Consider the following 21,845-nt stretch of genomic DNA (forward strand, 5'->3'; position numbering starts at 1 on the left):
GTCTTCTTTTTAAAGTGTTTCAGCCTCATAATAACTTTTTGAATCTATGATTTAAAAAGATTTTTCTGATTACATATATTTTTGAGGCAGTCATCAAAGGGTCCTATTTGCATATCACTAAGGATGTTGCTTAATCTGTTATACACAGCCAAATGTGCAACTCTATATTCCAGGTCATGCTGTCCATCCACGGTGACAGTTACCATCATTTACAATTTTTGTTTGTTTGTTTTTGGTCTCATTCTGTCTCCTAGGCTGGAGTGCAGTGGCATGAGGTCAGCTTACTGCAGCCTCTGCCTCCTGCCTGGGCTCAAGTCATCCCTCCACCTCAGCCTCCCAAGTAGCTGGGACTACAGGTGCACACCACATCTGGCTAATGTTTCTAATTCTTGTAGAGACAGGGTTTCACCATGTTGCCCAGGCTGGCCTGAACTCCTGTGTTCAAGTAATCCACCCACCCACCTTAGCCTCCCACAGTTGCTGGGATTAGAGGTGTCAGCCACTGCACCCAGCCTAGAATTCTATTTTTCATTATTAGACTGTGAGTCCCTTGGAAGGAAACAAATCTTGTTGTTGTTGTTGTTATTTCCCCATGGGTCAGCACACACAACTGCTCAACATATCTGTCAGTGGATGGGAGATGCAATTTGCCGAAGAAAAGCAGCTGAAAACCCACAAAGTCTCTTTTAACTGTCATATGAGGCCAAAGTGTTCCTACAACTTAGGGAAGTATATACAGTATGTAAAAGATCTGCATTCTAAGGCTGGGCACAGTGGTGCACACCGTAATCCCAGCATATTGGGAGGCTGAGGCAGGTGGATCAACTGAGGTCATGAATTCAAGACCAGTCTGAGCAAAATGGTGAAACCCCAATTCTACTAAATACAAAAAATCAGCCAGGTACGGTGGCAGGTGCCTGTAATCCCAGCTACTTGAGAGGCTGAGGCAGGAGAATTGCTTGAACCCAGGTGGCAGAGGTTGTAGTGAGCCGAGATCACGCCATTGCACTCCAGCCTGGGCAACAAGAGCGAAACTCCATCTCAAAAAAAAAAAAAAAAAAATCCACATTCTAAAAGTAACAGAAGGAAAATGTAGGCTAAACCAAATAAAATCTCCCTTTGTTGCACACTGCAAAAATCACACATGTATATTTTACATTAAATTTAGTGAAATGAACTGTAATAATTCTTTAAGCATAAGCAAAAGACTGTCGGGTTATAAATTGCCAATGTATGTTGTACAACCTTACGCTGTTTAAAATTTTATAATTCCTTCTCAGTGGCCTTTATCCAGAGAATCATTATATTTACTCTTTATTTTAAAGGTTTAATTTTGTTTTAAAAATGATAAAAATGCTTATTTAATTTTACCACACAACTTTAAGGTTCAAAAAATCCTACTTTATGCTAATTTTTTTTTGTTTAAAGCATTATAGTCTATATATAATGAAAATAGTTTTATATTATAATTAAAATGCTATTTTACACAAATTGTAAATATCTACAAGGTGACTAAAAGAACTCTTGCATAGGAAATGAATTTAAGTGCTTAAAATATAGATTCTTTCAGAATTGGTATTTGCAAGATTCTATTTTAAGTATAATTTCTTCTGGCAAGAAACAATTCCACTTTAACACTGGTCAGGCTCACAGAAAGACTGAATTCTAGACCAACATTTTTATGATTATGAAGTCCTTTCACTTTCATGTGTTTCAGTTTCAAATACACAAAAATAAGTAGTTCAACTAGATTGCTTTTAAGATCCCTCCAAGTGAAAAGGTCAACATGTACGAAGAGAAAAAGAAAACCATATGGACTTCTGGGTTAACAGAAAGGTTAACAGGAAGTGTAGAAAGTCGCAGGACTGTTTTTGAAAAATGATACTTCTTAAATATTTTATAATTTGAGAACAAAGTCATGTAAGTTATTTATTGCCAAGAACAAATCTGAAGGAAGATACTCTAACTCTTCTTCTAAAACGTGGTGCTCATTCTAGCATCCCCCACACACAAAGCCATTGCCTCTCTGCCATGTTCCACTCAAAGAAGAGATTCCCTGATCATGTTTCCACAAATTCCTTGGCCACAGCTGCAAAGATGTCAGAAGAGCCTAATTTACAGTGTGCACTATTGGTATTTCTGAATCATTTAACTTAGCATTAAATAGTTCTGCTGGGGGAGGCCATGGGAGAAGAACAAAGAAGTCAAGACTTATCCCAAAGCTATATATTTGACATCCTTTAATGCTTCTCAACCATTCACCGAAAGAGCAAGCAATGTCTCCACCTCGTAAACCGTTTCCAGAACTCCTTGCTTAACAATCAGAAAGACGAACTGGCATGTGCCTGGCGTCACCCGAGTCCCTTTGGGACACGAGGGTCCCTCTCCATACTCCTTTGTGCTTAGGCCTGGAGAGCACATTCTCCTTAGGCTCTATTTTGACTCCACCTCTAGAGGACAGGAAACGATTTCAGTGGTTTCTGCCCATTCCACCAACTCCCTTTCCTGTGTCCAGGCTGCCGTTGGGGTTGTGACTCTGTCATTAGCATTCTGTTTCCAGTGCCAGTGGGGCAGAGACCATGGCATGTTCTCTGAGCTGAAGTTGGGTCTCTTTAGCAATAGATTCTATGACTCTGTTCTATAAACAGAGTCACAGAAAATTTAAAGCAAATGAGAAATATATCTTCTTCTAAAATAAAAAGTATTCTTGTAAAGAAAAAAAATCATCATTCTAATCATTGCTAATGAAGTAAGCTGCTTGAATCTATCTCTATGTTTATTTTACACTAAATAAGAATTTTTAGAAGTAAAACATAAATAATAAAGGCTAAGTGTCTGATCAACTTCTCATAGTCAAAGGAACCTACAGTAAGTGTGATAAGTATAAGTATCTATTACTATCTCACAAGCAATACCAGAAAATCTAATATCTAATGAAAATGAGAAAAAGAGAGCCAGTATGAGCTTCCACTCATATATCATAATTAGCTTTCAAAGACTAATATAATTCATTATCAATATAAACCTTGATAAGACAAAACTATGAAAATTTCATGACTTCAAAGCCTTCAATTAAAATTAAAATGCCTTATTTGAAAACCTGGTTTTTATGCACATGATAGATAAAATGCAAAAAAAAGGCATGAAATATTGAAATCAACTTTAACAAGCCCTAGATTTAAATAGCAAAACAAAATCAAATACAGAGCTTATGGCTCAAAGAATGAGTTTTTAAACTAAAATAAGGAAAATGAGTTTTTCAGAAATTAATGTTTTAAAATGAATATAGCGGTAAAGAAAAATTATTTTGAATCTTAAATCGGATGACACAGTATTTTACTTCAAGAGGAAGTACAAGTAAGTGTTAGAATAACTTGTCCCTGGATCTAGTGAATGTCCAACCCTTCTCCAAATTCAGGCTATTCAACTACACATCAGGAAAGTTTACATGGCCAGTGGAAGGCTTAATTCGTATTGTTATAAGACAACACTCAATTTTTCCTTACCTTTTATCCTTAGTTAGCATTTCACTTATTTTCAGAGAGTGATTAAATTGAAAGTAATACACAGGAAACAAGGCTGGAGATGAAAATGCATTTCTTACCCTGGCAGAGCGGCGTGAGGGAGTCCCACTGGTACATGCCAAGTGGGTTTCGTCTACAGGTTGCGTTGCTGTGGCCGATCATTCGGTATCCAGGCTTGCAAAAATAATACACTTTGCTTCCGACCACTCCTGCAGTCCTGTTTAGAATACCCCCGTTCTTCAGGGGGTGGGTCAGACTGCAGTAAGGTGCTGTGGGCAGATAGACACACAAATAAGTGAACAAGCAAACAAATGGCCAGTGCCATTGCCTTGGTGAGAGTCTGTAAACGAACGCCTTCTGATTTCCAAACAGTAGGAAATGAGCACCGGTAGGTAAGTTTGTTCTAAAGAGCATTCCAAAACTCGAGAGTCAAGAGGCAAGTCTCTTACGCGGAAGTTGAGATCACCTGCAGCTGTGAGTCAGTGTGAAGCTGGGATCCTGACTACTGTGAGAAACATCAGGAGTATCCAATCTTCTGGCTTCCCTGGGCCACACATAAAATACACTAATACTAACGATAGCTGAGGAGCTACAAAAGAAACTGCAGAAAAATCTTATCACATTTTAAGAAAGCTTACAAATTTGTGTTGGGCTGCATTCAGTCACCCTGGGCCGTATGCAGCCCGTGGGCTGCAGGTTGGACAAGCTTGGTCTAGAAGGATCATTTTGAAAGACCTCACTCACCTCTCTAAAGCAGGTTACTTTCTTAAGTAAGCACACCTGTCACCAGGATAAAAGCGATAGGGTACTGCACAAGGCATCATATTTGAAACAAAAATATTCTCCATTTTTTTTTAAGTATTGTTAAAACAGGGAAAGTAGAAATATATAACATGCTCTTAATCAAGGCCATTAACTTTTTTCCTTGTTGCTATTGAGTGAAACTTCTGGACTGTACAATGACGTAGATTTTAACCTTCTTTTTTAATATATGGGATTTGAATGAAATCTTTGAAGAAAATGCATTCTCTTGAGTCAATAACAATCTCACAATAGTTTTAATCATCCCCCTTTATAAGGAGACTTTTTAGAACCAGAGGCGGGCGTTTGTGAAAATAATAGTCCCACTCACACAGAATGTCACATTTCTATGGCTAAAAGTTTCTGCATCTTATTTACACATTTAGACAAAGAAACCTGCTTCATTCGCACACGGCAAAGTCACTACTGCACAAGGTGAGGTCACTACTGCACAAAATCCTAGGAACTCACTTCAGACGAATTTAAACAATACAACAGAGAAAGTCGTTAAGAACTGGGAACCTTGGTTTCTTTTTTAAGAAGGGGATTTTAGATCTTCCACTTCCCTCTAGGGCTTCCACGTAAAAGCACATACATGCAGGTCTGAATGCCTGGCGTTGCTCCTTTCCTTGGAAATATATTCAGAAGAAACTTTCTGAAAGTTTTCTATCATAGTGGTGCCCAGAAGCAACATCTACGTGTCTGGCCCCAGTTGTCAACCGCGTTCCTGAGAGAAGTGTCCTCAGAGCATATTCTCAGCTGGGTGAGCCTCTGAAGTACCATTTCATTTTTACAATGGGTTGATTTTTCTTAAGTGAAAATCCACTATCATAAGAATCTCCTGATTCACTCCATTGGCCCTACCATTTTCTACTTCCAGTTGTTTCTAGACCAAATTTTTCTAAGTTTTGAATGAACCAAAATACTTAGTTTAGACCAAGTAGGAATACAATCAGGCACCCTGAATTACCAATGCCTTGGAACCACTGTGCTAGCCAAAAAAAAAAAAAAAAAAAAAAAAACCAAGTTAATAAATTAGAAAGAACAATCAGACTGTAGATTCCTCTCCAAAGTCATAGATAAGTTAAATAAAGTCTGCAGGAAGTGAGACCATGAGGTTCGTTGGGTGTCACCTGTGCTTTATGACACAGCTCCATTCGTTAAGAGAGATAATTTGCAGGATGAGCATCTAACTCTACAGATTCCAATAAGGTTCCATTTTCTTTTACTGTATTTCTTCTATCGCCAGGCTCTCAAAAATACCTCTTCTTTTCTAACTGACTTAGAATAAGACACAAAGGGCCCCGCAGGGGAAATCATACCACAGAATACAAAGAGACTGGAGCACGGGCCCTGCCGGCCCAAGTCCTGGCTGTGGAAAGAGGAATTTAGAGGAACCAGGGCCCGGTCCTTCCACTCTGCTGGTGCAGCCTTGGAAAAGCCAGGATATAGAATGAAAAGTCAAATGGGTACCCAGGGTGAGAGAAGACTGGGAGAGGTGGATATTCTGGAATTTCGGGGTGAATGCCAAACCAGTCTGTATTTTCAACCTGCCCGATACAGAAGCTTTCATTTGCTTCTGGTAGCACTGAAAGGCCATTGTTAATTCAGCCTGCCCTTAGCACAGTTTACGGAATTGTCCAGAACCACAGTTCGACAGGCATTTCTTTGTCTTTTAATTTTATCTCAGATTTCAATTACAGTGATCCATTATATTGCTTTCATGCCTGAATGATCAACAGTTTTAAGTGCATATGGCAAATACATGTTGGGGATGCAATGAGAGGTCATGTGACCATATTATGGGATAGAGTTCCCTTGTCCACATCTTAATATTTTAGGAACACGTTCATTTAATCAATGCTCAAAAATTACTGGTGCTGACCTAGCAGAGATCACTGAGTCACCAACTCTAAGTAAAAAGCTGTGAGAGAGATAGATAAGAAATGTGTTATATTCATATACGACACATATCTGTTTGTCTATCTGTCTCTCTGTCTCTCACTCTCTTCCTCTCTCCACTTAAACAACACAAAATTGTGTAGTCTTCTTCTCCCAAAATAGTTTAACAATGAGGCTTTTCTTGTGGTATGACAACAGATGAAAATACCTTTTGAAAGACATAGAGATCACTGTTCTCACAATTGAAGGTATAATCATACCACCAGGCTACTAAGAACTTCTCTGCAGGTAAAACAAGATAAATTATGTTCATCATGATTTTCTCTGTGCTGACCACGTTTGCACACTGGAAAAATTCAAACACCTTTAGGAGTCTGACTATCTATTTTTTGGAACGAGGAGTTTGCTGAATGCAAATCCCATAATTTCATCAATGTCTTTGTAGCAAAGCTCTGAGTATATTTTATTAAATCTTCCAGAGGAAGAATGTCTGAATTTCATGCCTGTTATCCTCACATCAAGGGCCTTTCAAAATCTTGATGCTTTTTACCATTTTCTACGTCTACCCACTAGAGTGAGCTGAGACCTTCTTCTCGAAGCTGCTGTTTTAAGACTGTTTCCTGTTTTTCCCTTTGGATGCCCTTAGTCCCTAAAGATGTAAAACACCAACACAGGAATAAACGATCCTCCGTCAGCACACGCTGTCCACTCCCATACACAGTGAGCATCTTTCACGGGAAAACAGAACTTGAAAGTTGTCAAGCGTATTGTTGAGTGAGATTTTGAGAAATATTTAGATTTTCTGCTTAGTAATTGAAATGTGCTCAGGAATGAAGAGCCTGCCAACTGCTTCTGTAGGAAAGTTTAAAGACTGCTGTGGTCAGATCACATTGACGATTGTATACAGGATTTAATGTCTAATAAATATATTGACTGATTTGATCAATTTGTTATTAATTGATTTAGTGAATATAAATCACTGCTGGCAGAGAATGATTAAAGTATATAGAGAAAGGACAAAATAATTTACATTTTGATAAGGAAATATATGTATTAAACATATACTTATTATGTATATGTTTATTTGTACGAATATATGTATGTACATATATGTGGTGTGAATCATACATAGAGACCTGCAGATAGAAAGACGTAACTATTAATAGAAAGAGATTATCATCACTTATGCAATTAATAGAAATACAATTATCTTTTCCTATTTGTTTCCTTACCATTTAAACATATTTTAAAATTAATTTTGATGATATTAGTTTATCTTTTGGAAAATGTCTTTGCTTTCTATGATATGATTTTCAACAGTTTGTAATTTTAACAATAAAATTTTAAATAATAAGCAATAAATTTCCTAATGTAGTTTAGAGGAATCATTCGGAATAATTCCCCATCATATATTTCTATTGTAGTTAATTATCAATCTTTAAGAATTAGGATTATATTGTAAATTTCTTTTTTTTTTTTTTGTGAGATGGAGTCTCACTCTGTCGCCCAGGCTGGAGTGCAGTGGTGCGATCTTGGCTCACTGCAAGCTCCGCCTCCCGGGTTCACACCATTCTCCTGCCTCAGTCTCCCGAGTAGCTGGGACTATAGGCACCCACCACCACACCTGGCTAATTTTTTGTATATTTAGTAGAGACGGGGTTTCATCGTGTTAGCTAGGCTGGTCTCGATCTCCTGACCTCATGATCCACCCGCCTCGGCCTCCCAAAGTGCTGGGATTACAGGCGTGAGCCACCGCACCCGGCCATATTGTAAATTTCTATTTAAATTGTTTTATTCAATGAAAATCACCTGTTTTAAAACACTTTCATATAAAATCTAAACCTCATTTACTTACCTGCATAGCGAATCTTGAATCCTTTCTTACTGGTGGCATGGTCAGTGGACCAGCGGAGATATAACTGATTACTCCTGCTTGTAAAATTTGATTGTTCAGTATGATTCCCACTTAAGACGACTAGGAGAGGGCTTTGCCCAGAAGAACCTAAGTGAAATAGAAAAACAAAAACATTCAGAGATGAGTGAGCACCTACAAAATGCATACTAGGTTTAGCTTTTGATTACAGTAGAGTCTACGTGTTCAATCAGACATTATTATTCCAAAAGGGGACAACAAATTCCAAATGACTATAGTGACAGATGTATTTTCTGATAAAAATAAGACAATAATCTACAAAAATAATTTCAGGTGCATATGCTATTAATGGCATCATATTAAAATGAGCTTCATCTATAAAACAGCAGTAACTGAAAAAAATGGAAGTAATATGTACTGTGGTTAGTATTTACAACATCACACTTATACCGGAAAATAGAAACTTTCATGTAATACTAGTGGAAGTATAAAGTAGTAGAATCACTTTGGAGGGCTATTTGGTAATATCCAGTAAAACTGAAGGTTCAATTATATTTCTATGAACCCTAGCACATGTGTGCAAGTATTATTTATATAGTGAACATGTGTATTCTAGCACAATTTCTCATGGTAAATTTTAGATCAAACTAGTAATTTGGAGTTTTAAAAAAGAATTGAAGATTCCATGAAAAAGAATTAGATTCACACAGCATTAAAATTAACAAACTAGCTATACACATATCCACATAAGTAATTCTTAATATAACAGATTATTACTAAAAATATATATTTAGAGATAAATATAATAGGATAACAATTACATAAAAAATAAAAAATGCGACATATAAAATGTGTACGTGTAGATGATAGAGAAATAGTTATAAAACATGCATAACCATGACCCATACAACTCCAGCTTCAGAATGTAACTTCCTCTAGGAGAGGCACAAGTGGAATTGGATGTGGGTGAAACTTGCAAATTTACCTGTACACATTGCTTCTTTATAAGACAAGGGCCTAAAGTAAATTTGACAAAGGCCTGAAATGCATATCTAGTTTTTTCATTTTTCACCTGTCTGTCTATGGTATTTGAAATTATTTTTAAAACACTGAGACGACACAGTTAATACTGAATGTATAGGTAAGAAAAGAAAGCACAGTGGAGAGTCACCCGGCATCGCCCTCGTCACCATAACCCAAAGCCATTTATCAGGAGAAACTGCTTCATGGCACTGGAGCTGCCAACGATGTTACTCTGTCAATGAGCCCAACATGATCTCATCCTTGTAAACGCGTTCATGGTGTTTTGCATTTCACAGTTCACTCCTAGGGAACACACTATGGACTGGGAGAAGGCGGCTCTGGCTGTTGTTCATAATACAAATGCTATGAAAGTAACACCTGTCTTTGTTGTTATACATAAAATTTGATTTGTGCAAAGATGCTGAGAAACCACACTCCGCTCCCTGTGTGACTCCCAATCGGAGCAGTTCTCATGATTTGTTTCAAGTAAGACACTTATGGACTAGACTGGGTCCCCCTCGAATTTACACATTGAAGTTCTAACCCTCAGGACTTGGAAATGCGACTTGAAAGAGAGAGAGGGAGGGTCCCTGAAGACATAACTAAGGTTAAATGAGGCAGTGTGGGTGGGTCCTAATCCAATATAACTGGTGTCTTTCTAAGAAAAGGAGATTAAGACAGTCACACCCTGAGTGGGGGCCACATCTGCAAGCCTGGGAGGGAGGCTTGGAGGAGAGTCCTGCCCTGCCCACCCCGTGAGCTTCAAGGTTCAGCATCCAGAACTGTGTGAACAGAAATTTCTGTTGAGGCCGGGTGCAGAGGCTTACACGTGAAATCCCAGCACTTCGCGAGGTAGAGGCGAGTGGATCACCTGAGGTCAGAAGTTCGAGACCAGCCTAGCCAATATGGTGAAACCCCATCTCTACTAAAAATACAAAAAATTAGCTGGGCGCAGTGGCAGGGTCCTGTAATCCCAGCTACGCAGGAGGCTGAGGCAGGAAAATTGTTTGAACCTGGGAGGTGGAGGCTGCAGTGAGCCGAGGTTGTGCCATTGCACTCCAGCCTGGGCAACAAGAGCGAAATTCTGTCTCAAAAAAAAAAAAAGAAAGAAAAGAGTCTGTTGAAGTCACTCAATTTATGGCATTTTGTCATGGCAGCCCTAGGAAAGAAGTATGAAACAAACAAACGAACAAAAAACCACAACCCAAAACTAGCATATTAAATAACTGGGCAACGCTGACTTTGGTCAGAGTGAAGGAGGAGGAGAAGAAATGATATTAATAGTTCTCACTGTGAAAAATGTCATGGCTAAATTTCCTGGGAGATGCCCTGCAAAAGAGTGGCTTGTATTTCATTATCAAAGACAGAGTGTGTTTGGTATGCTGGTTTGCTTATTTGGTGTTCAAAAGGATAATGTATGTTCTGAGATAAAATGCCACTGGGAAATTAATTAACCTGAATTTGTGATGTTTTGAAATGTAATTTTTAATGACAGAACTCAAGAGTAAAGTTTTAGGTTTTTTTTTTTTCTTTTTTGAGACAGAGTCTTGCTCTGTCTCCCAGGCTAGAGTGCAATGGTTCAATCTCGGCTCTTTATAACTTTTGCCTCCCCGGTTCAAACGATTCTCCTACCTCAGCCTCCTGGGTAGTTGGGATTACAGATGCCCGCCACCATGCCCAGCTCATTTTTGTATTTTTTAGCAGTTAGACACGGTTTCGCCATGTTGGCCAGGCTGGTCTCGAACTCCTGACCTCAGTGATCCAGTCGCCTTGGCCTCCTAAAGTGCTGGGATTACAGGAGTGAGCCACCAAGTCTGGCCAATTATAGGTATTCTTAATCCAGCATCTGAACCCTCATTAGGTTCTATCTGTTCTCTTTGTCTAAAATGTAACTAACCTTCTAGAAAGACTAGTCTTTAAAAGCACACATTCAAATTGGCATGTGCAGAAAAACAGCACAGCAGTAAAGGAAGGTATCCATTTCTGTTACCAAAATGGAAACTAAGTATTCTACCAGTGTACATGGTACTTTTAATTTTGACAGTCTTCTCAATCGAGTTTCATTATGATTAAAACACTGTGTTTTAAAAAGCATTATGGGATATCCACTACTTAAGCCACAGAGAGTAATATACTCTTGAGATAATAAAGCTTAAAATCAATATATTCAACAACTTGTTTTTTGGTCAACCTATGAACTATAAAAGAGCCTGTCTTACAAAAGAAAAAAAAAAAAGACAGAGAGATACGAACCTGACATTTACTGCAACAAAAATGTCATCGCTTAAAAAAAATTCATATAAAACTCTGACCTTTCACTTTGCAGAAAAAAGTTTAAGACCAGAACAATCCTAGTCATTGATCTCTGATAATTTTGACAGTAAGTATTATGCTATTGTCTCTAATGTCTATTTTGCCTGTTGTTTATAATGGCTATGATCTGTCCAAATTTGTAGGAGATCCAATTGCAAGCCATGAGTGCATAAATTATTGATAAATATTTTGCTCCTGAAAGTAAGTGACTTAAAAGCACGGCCAGCTATATTTCAGTTCAACTACTGTGAAACGAAAGAACATGCGTAAGTTCAAAATAATTATTTAAACATATTTTTATGTCCTTTGTAGGGATATATATGTCTATATATACACAAACACAAACACAGACATGCAGCCTGTGAGGCTGGATACTCTACATTTTAATTTTTGCATAATACCTAATAGGCCTCAAATGGAGTTTACCTCCCTTCCTCCTCAACAAGAGAAACCCCATTTTTTTTTTTTTTTTTTTTTTGAGACGAAGTCTTGCTGTGTCACCCAGGCTGGAGTGCAGTGGCCGGATCTCAGCTCACTGCAAGCTCCGCCTCCCGGGTTCACACCATTCTCCTGCCTCAGCCTCCCGAGTAGCTGGGACTACAGGCACCCGCCACCACGCCCGGCTAATTTTTTGGTGTTTTTTTTTTGTATTTTTTTAGTAGAGGCGGGGTTTCACCGTGTTAGCCAGGATGGTCTCGATCTCCTGACCTCGTGATCTGCCCATCTCGGCCTCCCAAAGTGCTGGGATTACAGGCTTGAGCCACCGCACCCGGCCGAGAAACCCCATTTTTATACTTGCCTAATGAGTTCCTTCTCTCTGCTCTACAGACTAAAGGAAAAGTTGTAAATAATGCATGTTTGTTTTACTATACATATTAAAAAAGCCATGCTCTGAAAATGAAAACACTGCTCTCCAGTTCTCTGTTTCTATATATAAAAATGTGAGTTTAATATCCAAGTTATTAATTCATTTTTGAAAATACATTAATAGATTCAGTGATGTCTATCCATACAAGCAATTTGATTCATCAACTCAGTAAAGTGAATACAAACACACATCAAATCAATTAGAATAATTTATTTTTCTCACTGAATTGACTGTTATTTATCTGAACTCAGTGACAAATCTGTCAAAATATGTGAAAACCCTGTTATTATGTACAGCCATAATTGTATCTGGTTTAATTTTCTGGGTTATGATGGTTTTACACAAAGAGAAATATTAACATTCCTTCCATTTCAAATTGACAATTCAACCACATATTACTTTTAATCATATCACTGCTAAAATTTTTATTCAAATTGCATAAAATCATAAGACTATTGTTGAAAACATATTGCACGTGTTCAATTAACCATATTTCACCATTTTAAAGAATCACACTTTAAAAACTCCTATAGCGTTTCTCATCTAGAAATCTCTGTGAGACATTATTTTTACTTACTTCTAGTAAAATAATGATTAAAATGCCTCTAGGCCTAAGTTTCCTAAAATATCTTGTGAATTGATATTACATATAGGAGAGAGAGAAAGAGCTATTGAGATCATCTTCTCTAAACCACCATGTGAAAAAATTAAGTGGCTCACGCCTGTAATCCCAGCACTTTGGGAGGCCATGGTAGGCGGATCACGAGGTCAGGAGATCGAGACTATCCTGGCAAACACGTGAAACCCCATCTCTATTAAAAATACAAAAAATTAGCCGGGCGTGGTGGCGGGCGCCTGTAGTCCCAGCTACTCGGGAGGCTGAGGCAGGAGAATGGTGTGAACCCGGGAGGTGGAGTTTGCAGTGAGCCGAGATCGCGCCACCGCACTCCAGCCTGGGCGACAGAGCAAGACTCTGTCTCAAAAAAAAAAAAAAAAATTAAATAACGGTTAATAAAATTTGGTACATTTTCAGGGTGTCTTGCTTAGTATTCTAACTGTTTGAAAAGTGACAATGTTAACAATTGTGAGGTTTGGCTGTGTCTCCTCCCAAATCTCTTCTTGGATTGTATCTCCCACAATTCCCTCGTGTCGTGGGAAAACCTGGTGGGAGGTCACTGAATCATGGGGGTGGGTCTTTCCCATGCTGTTGTCCTGACAGCAAGTCCCACAAAATCTGATGGTTTTAAAAACGGGATTTTTCCCTGCACAAGCTCTCTCTCACGCGTGCACGTCTGCTCTTGCTCTCTCTCTCTCTCAGGACTGCCACCATCCATGTAAAATGTGACTTGCTCCTCCTTGCCTTCCACCATGATTGTGAGGTCTCCCCAGCCATGTGGAACTGTGAGTCCATTAAATCTCTTTTTCTTCCTAGGCTTAGGTATGCCTTTATCAGCAGCATGAAAATGGACTAATACGGTACAACAATCATATGGTAATGTTTTACAGACCACTTGATCTCTTGAGAATGTACAACCCCAAACTAGTTTCTTTTGTGTTTGCTTTGGGAAAACATAAGTTAACTCAAGAGTATATTCAAGTCTTTATGTTACTAAAACATCGTAATAGTGTTTTTATGAATGATACCAAGGTCACTGATATACAAAGATTAAAGAAACTTACCATCAAACACTTCCAGTGCATCAAATTGCTTTTCACTTTGAAATGTGTCCACAAAGATGGTAATGTTGTAGTTGGGTTCCACTTTAATACTCCAAGAGCAAGTCTGGGAGTTAAAATAATTACCAGGATACCCTGGACTGAGAATGACTCCCGATGATCCAGTCCGGACTTCATTTGCTGGGCATTGGGCTGGAGAGAAAAGTACCAGCAAAGGTTTGCTTTAATAAAATGATTCCAACTTCCATAGGATAGTTTCTATCCCTGTATAAACAAGCCAGTGAAAGGAAAAAGCTATCTTATTGAGCTCTGGCCAAATTTAATACCGGTTGCAAACACAGAGGGAGAGCAACATTGAATAATCATGATAATTGTGCATCTTTCTCTTTGCAGTTCTCTCCACTCATCCTGCACACTCCTTCGGCCCCTGCATCTCCCACACACCTTAATTTAGGGTAGGTGCATCATGGATTTCATTATACAATGCAAGATTTCCTAACTCTACTACAGAAGAACCTCACCATTTCAAAATAGTATTACAGAAATACGGTGAAATGTTATGCAATAAGAAAAGAAAACTCATATTTATCTTGGCTTTAAATATACAGTAGTACCGCCTTATCCTCAGGGATACATTCCAAGAGCCCCAGTGATGCCTGATGCTGCAGACAGTCCAGAATCCTATGGATCCTGTCATTTCTGGTACAATCACATTATACAGGGCAATGGATATGCTGGACAAAGGTGGGATTCATGCCCTGGGTGAGACATAGCCCAGGGATGATGACAGATTTCTTCAGGCTATTTGGAACAGTGTAAAAATTTAAATGTGCTGTTTATTTCTGGAACTTTTCATTTAATATTTTCAGACTGTGCTTCATCACAGGTAACTGAAATTGCAGAAAGGGAAACCTCGGATCGGGGGTTGGGGGGACTACTATACTTAGCACAGTAATATTTAAACATTGGATGTGATTGCTCAGGACCCTGGGAAGAGGAAGAATTAGAGACCTGGTCTCAATCCCACATGGGATACCTCAGCAGGAGCCCTGATTCCTAAGGATGAATTAATTGTAAATGCATCATGAAGATACTATGGATATGTCGTATCTTTTCTCCTCTTGCTTTTTTAAAAAATTATTATTCAACTGCTTCCAGTTTAATCAACATAAAAATAATCTGCAGAGATCTGGACATGCAAAACAAAACACCAGAGTCTCCTAATTAGTAATTTCTCTCATCACTAAATTATCTTCCAGAAACAGTTTGTGCATAAAACTATTAAAGGAAATTTTTTTCTATTATTGGTAATGGTTCATAAATAAAAAAGGTATATCAAAATTACTTGTAGAGTGCTGTAAGTTCTATAGTTAATCACCTTTTCCTTAATGAAAAAGAACTTTTGTTAAATTTATTTACTGAGTTATTGCCTTTTAACTAGTTAAATGTGTGCTATTTATACATACATTTCAAGATAGAAACTTGTCACACAGATGAGTGAAGCTTATGATATGTGTTTTTATTCAAGCAACTGCCTTTTGAAAGGTAATTTATTTCCTATTTTCTTCCATTTATCTTAGTATTCTAATTAAGATCTATTTTAAAATTTAGAAAATGTTTAGACATAAGACCACCAATCATAAAACATTTCATAGAACTCTTTAAATAACATGTATTTTAGGTGAGATTTTTAAAATATTTACAATGATAAGTTAATGGCGATCATATGAACTAAAATAATCCTAATCAGAACACACAGATTGAAATAACTGAGTTAAAGGTACAATTTTCTTCCGTGATGGTGGCCTCATCACTTTGTAACATACACGATGCCCATTCAAAGTTAATGTGATATTTTAAGAAAGAAAAAATAATGAAATTAGGGTTCGTGCCTGTGTATATCTGTGCAGGCCAGGACCTCAAGTTTTAGAAGCTCCACAGACCCGCCTTGACTTTGCAATAAGAACCAGGGCTTTTCTTGGCTCTGACTAAGTAGAGGGTAATAATTGCTCCCCCTCAGGGTTCTAATTAGAGCCAATATACGCAATTTTTTTTTTTAATCTAAAGCACTACATGGGCAGAAACTGTTGTAAGGACTAGGGTGATCACACCACATGCCTACCTTTTCATAACTGTTAGGGACAAACTGCCCCAAAAAACTTCTTGGCACTGGCGACACTCCCCGCAAACCCCTCTGTACTGCCCACCCCTCCCCTGAATGCCCTGCACTTCTTCTCCGTGCTGTTCACCCTTCCCCCAAGCCTCTTTACATTTCTAAGCCTTATCCAAGCGCTGAGGAGAAGCCGGCAGACTTCACTCATCAGACCTTACTACAATAAGCAAACCCTAATTCCAAACCATCCAGACCACACAGAGGGAGGTCGTGAGAAGCATGAACAAACTTTACCTACACCCTCCTCTAAGTTCCTTCTTCTAGCTGCTACCATAAATGTCACAAGGTAATACATGGCAAAGTTAACCAACAAACAACCCCAGGGTCTCTCTCCCCCATATAAACCCCTCATTCTGTAAGCTCAGGGCTGCCTCCTCTGTCTGTGGTGGAGCTGGCAGGTTCGATAAACTTACTCATCTGACTTTGGGTCTATTTGTCCTTTCTCTCGGCTGACCTTATACCAACACAAAAATGCTACCAGACGGGATTTCAGTTTGTGGGATTACACTTGAAAAATAGTTAGCCAATCTCTCCAACCTGTGTTTTTACGAGGACTGAGATTTTATAACTGCAGCTGTAGTTATCAGATGACACTGGAACTTCAGGCCATCTGGAAGTAAGAAACCTTTACTGAGTTGCTAAAATCCACCTGAAAAACTATTTGCACATCCTGAAGTTTGACAGCAATGCAGTGATCTAACCCAGAAGTAGCATTTTAAGCATAGCCATTCTTATTCCTGTTATATTTGAAATGCTGATTTTGTTTCTTAGGAAAGACAAAATGAAAATATAAGCAAATTGTTACATAATTCCCATTAGTTTACAGAGGACCCCCAGTTTCTACAATTCTCTCCGACCTAAGGATGTAGGAGGTAATTGATAGAGAATTTGTACCATTTTCCATTTGTATCATTTATCATTTGTATCATTTTTCTTACAACACTTAGCAATACTTTTTTCAGTTATACATATTGTTTTCAAAATTCATTTGGGTTTTTTTTGGTGTTTTGAGGTTTTGTTTTTAGTGGTTTTTTGTTTTGTTTTGTTTTGTTTTTGAGACGGAGTCTCGCTCTGTCGCCCAGGCTGGACTGCAGTGGCCGGATCGCAGCTCACTGCAAGCTCCGCCTCCCGGGTTTTTGCCATTCTCCTGCCTCAGCCTCCTGAGTAACTGGGACTACAGGCGCCCACCACCTCGCCCGGCTAGTTTTTTGTATTTTTTAGTAGAGATGGGGTTTCACTGTGTTAGCCAGGATGGTCTCAATCTCCTGACCTCGTGATCCGCCCGTCTCGGCCTCCCAAAGTGTTGTTTTGTTTTTTAATTTGTTTGTTTGAGAAGGGTCTCACTCTGTCACCCAAGCCAGGCTGGAGTGCAGTGACAGGATCACGGCTCGCTGCAGCCTTGACCTCCCAGGCTCAAGTGATCCTCCCATCTCAGCTGCCCGAGTAGCTGGGACTACAGGTGCACACCACCACTCCTGGCTAATTTTTGTGTTTTTATTTTAGAGATATTGTGTTGCCATGTTGCCCAGGCAGGTCTCCAACTCCTGGGCTCAAGCAATCCTTCCACCTCAGCCTCCACCGTGCTCGGACTAAGAGGCATTTGGATGTGTTCATCCATGAGCGAAAGTGGTTTTGTTTTCTTGTGTTTCTTCTGCTCTTTCATATGGAACCACTCCTTCTGCTCAGTGTTATAAACTGTTGCGTGGAGCAATATCCACTTGGAATGGGAGGGCTTAAAGGGACTACAGTGTGATCCTATAGCTGAGATGTTTATTTCTTAGCAGCAATCACACATTAGAAAACAATTGTGTCTCTACTTGAGAATCTGGGAAGCCTCTCACCATAGGGGAGCACCTGCTTAGAGCGTCTGTCAAAAACACACCTGAAAACCTGCCTCTCTCAGACACCACCTGTGCTTTGAGCTATCATCCTTCTGCACAATGTTAGTGCCCCAGCATTTTTTAAAAGAAAAATAAAATGTGAGGCTTAAAACCCAAAGCATCTTATTCAGTGCATCTCATAGACCTTCAGCAAAAGTAATAGGAGATGAGGATTAGTACTCTAGGATTAAAAGCATAAATTGGGATTTATGAGTAACTAAGATTAATTCTTAAAAGCACCCATAGATATGATGGAATTGGAGACGGTGAGTCCTCTGTGAACGAGGGGAAAGGCTGCCCCAGGGCCCTTGCGACGCCTGCTGTTATCCCTCACACAGAAGGAAGCCAGAGCTGGGCAGCAGCGGTTTTTATGTCGCCTCCGTCTGCTGTTTTCCCAAATGGTCATTATCAGAAGGTCACTGAATCTCCTTAATGTTTATTGAAAATGCATGTTGTTGTTTTTTTTTTTTTCTAAAGAGATGAATATTCTAAAAACTATTGAAGGATCCCCCATGGTCCACAGGATGAAGAAACTTGACTTTGAAGACCTTTAAAGTCAGTCCCTAGTTTAGGTTTCCAGCCTGATTTAATTTACTACCTCTTCCCCCAAAACCCCCTAAGAGCAAGCAGTAGGAAGTCATCTCCTTTTTCCTCAATGCTGCACCCTCCTTTGTGTTTCCAAACTTTTGTTATTAATTCTCTTCACTTTTTGAAACACTTCTTTTTTCCTTAACAAGAGAAGAGCCACTTCTGTGATGTCTCTTACTCATGTTTTTCTGCATTAAGATGAGTGTCCAGCACAGTAACATTTTCATATAATGCTGACTTTCAAAGAACAATGCGCGCTCCTTGTTTCCCTAAAATTGGTGATAATTTTCTTTTTCTCTTCTTTTTTTTTTTTTGACAGAGTCTTGCTCTGTCGCTCAGGCTGGAGTGCAGTGACACAATCTCGGCTCACCGCAACCTCGGCATCCAGGGTTCAAGCGATTCTCCAGCCTCAGCCTCCAGAGCAGCTGGGGTTACAGATGCCTGCCACCACATCTGGCTAATTTTTGTATTTTTAGTAGAAATGGGGTTTCACCATGTTGGCCAGGCTGGTCTCGAACTCCTGACCTCAGGCGATCCTCCCGCCTCGGCCTCCCAAAGCACTGGGAGGGTGATAATTTTCAAAACACAACTTCTAAAAGTGTGGTTATGACATTTGACACAGACAGACTAATAGCTAAAATAATTTTTCTGAAGAATTTATTGGGAGACGGGCCCCCACTTGAGCACAATCGAATCAATCAAAAAGTAGAAAAGTTACTTAAAGAGACAATAATTAAGTGCTTCAGTGATTCAGGATTTGGGAAGAGACATCTGGGGTCCTATTTCCTGTTTGTTTTCAAATGATGAGCCGTTTAGAGAATGACAGCTAAGATCACTCTCTGTTTGTCTTCAGCAAACTGACCCGTGACTTGAAAGAGAAGAGAACTAGGTAATCCTGTGTGCCTCCTGAGGAGTGGAGTGGGGTGTGGGGACCTTCGATGTGAGTGAAAGTTGGTGAAGTTTGTCTGCAGAACACTCCCTGTAAATGTCTGTGATGACTGAGGAGATTTAGAGAATAACGCATATGTTGTGTTGATTTCTACATGTGCCACTTAAAGATGGGACAGGCTGTGAGAAATGCATCTTTAGAGGATCACGGAACCATGCAAAGATAACAGCATGCACTTCAGCGGCAGGCCAGTCTCATGAACGCAGGCCTCCATAACAACTGTGTCAGTACTAACGGAGTGTTCCAGTTAGACATTAAAAGCTGAAAGAGCCAGCGCCTTTATACAAAGACTGGAACGGAGTGTTCCAGGTAAATATTAAAAGCTGAAAGAGCCAGAGCCTTTATACAAAGCCTGGAAGGTAACAAAGAGTTTCCCCAGGCTTCTCCTGGGCCTTGAAGCATGACGAGGTAACAAAGGAATTCTTCACAGGACCCTTTTAGGATTCAACAAGTTTGAGTAGCAGCCTGAAGAAACTCCCCAGACCTCCACAAACAAGTTTATCGGGGTCTACAGGAACGCCCCAAACCTGTGTGATTTAACAGGAGACAAAACAAGGCTAATCATCCCAGCACTGGACCCATTTAGATTCAGTAAACTTGCTGAGGCTCCAGAGGAAGGTCTTCAGGACTCAGACCTTAGTTATAACTTTTAAAAACTTAATCACTTACATCTTTAAATAAATGCACACTTACACACAGACATATAGCTTAGGAGGTACAAAAGCTCTAAAAGCTTTGTAATTTTGAGTTGATCTGGTGATAATTTCCAGTCTTTCTCCCTGTAACCACTTATAGAAATAAAAACTCTCTTCCTCCTCAGTTCATCTGCATCTCGTTATTGGGCCATGAAAAATAACAGCCCCACCCTCAGTTTGGTCCAGGAACACTTACACACACCCAGATGGTACAGCCTGCTACACAATTAAGCCATATGGTGTAGCCTATTGCTCCGAGACGACACACCGGCACAGCATGAGACTGTACTGAAGACTGTAGGCAACTGGAACATGAGGGTAAGTATTCTCGCATCTGAACACGTCTCAACATGGAAAAGGTAACGCTTTGCCCCGTAGCACTGCGACTGCTAGACGTCACTCGGTGGTGGGAATTTTCAGTTTCATTATAATTTACAGGACCACGTTTATCTACACGGTCTGTCATGGATCAAAACGTCATGCAGTGCATGATTGTTCTCTGTTCTTAGCTTGTCATGAATTAAGCATCATTTAAATAAGAACTAGGTTCATCTGGAGAGGACACCCTAATCAAATTCCTTTTTTAAAATTATTTTTTAAATGACGTAGTTTTGCTCTTGTTGCCCAGGCTAGAGTGCAATGGAACAATCTTGGCTCACTGCAACCTCCGCCTCCCAGGTTCCAGTGATTCTCCAGCCTCAGCCTCCCAAGTGGCTGGGATTACAGGCATGTGCCACCACGCCCGGCTAATTTGGTATTTTCAGTAGAGAAGGGGTTTCTTCATGTTGGGCAGGGTGGTCTTGAACTCCTGACCTCAGGTGATCTGCCCGCCTTGGCCTCCCAAAGTTCTGGGATTACGGGGATGAGCCACCGCGCCTGGCCAAAATTCCCTGTTTTTAGAGAAGCACATTCGACACATACGTATGCCTTTCTTCTCTTCTCAGCTAAGATCACCTTTACTTAAAGTCGTCTATTCTGAGAAACTTGAGGCTTTGTTTGTTGGGATTAAAATGTACCTTAAAAAATGCAAAGGTTTGCCTGAGTTCATTTTTATATAGAATGGCAGACGATGAACACTTTTTATATCCCCCCACCTTGAGGAAAGAATCCATAAATAGACCATTGTTGCTCCTGGAAGATGGCACAGACGTTGGCTTTTTTCTAAGAAGATAATGACTTTGGTCCTGACTTTGCACCCCATGCAATCTCCACTTCTAAGTAAGGCAACCTAGAGGCACGGATTTTGATGACTTCCACAGCCTGTGGTCTGCTGAGCGTTTAAACAGATAAGCAGGCTAAGGGTCTGGCCCTCTGCTCAGGTAGTGGTTTCCTGTAATCAATGGCTCTCATGTAGATACAACTTTAATGTTAACATTTTTTCAAAGAAAATCCAAGTTATTATGGATATTTGGTAATAATTCATTCCAAAATGTATGCCAATTTTTCTTCAGATGTAGAAGACTGTTTCTCTCTTTCAGGGTGCCTGGAATCCTGCCTTATTCCAGAATGAGAATGCACAAAGTTATCAGATCTTTTTTTTTCTTTTTTTTTTTGAGACAGAGTTTTGCTCTGTCTCCCA

The 21,845-nt window shown here is 39.5% G+C and overlaps 1 protein-coding gene across 2 annotated transcripts in view; it reads right to left on the minus strand.

The window, feature by feature from the left end:
* The window catches only part of CSMD1 (CUB and Sushi multiple domains 1), a 1,948,922-nt gene that overhangs the window by 136,658 nt on the left and 1,790,419 nt on the right, over positions 1-21,845 (minus strand). For both annotated transcript variants that reach the window (XM_073017922.1, XM_007961594.3), the window contains exons 47-49: positions 13,985-14,173; positions 8,083-8,229; positions 3,605-3,793 (exon numbers count right to left, since the gene is read on the minus strand). In XM_073017922.1, the coding sequence (XP_072874023.1) occupies positions 3,605-3,793; positions 8,083-8,229; positions 13,985-14,173 (525 nt within the window). The remainder of the gene's footprint in view (positions 1-3,604; positions 3,794-8,082; positions 8,230-13,984; positions 14,174-21,845) is intronic.

Source organism: Chlorocebus sabaeus, chromosome 8 (assembly GCF_047675955.1).
Source record: "Chlorocebus sabaeus isolate Y175 chromosome 8, mChlSab1.0.hap1, whole genome shotgun sequence".
NCBI classification, from domain to species: Eukaryota; Metazoa; Chordata; class Mammalia; order Primates; family Cercopithecidae; genus Chlorocebus; species Chlorocebus sabaeus.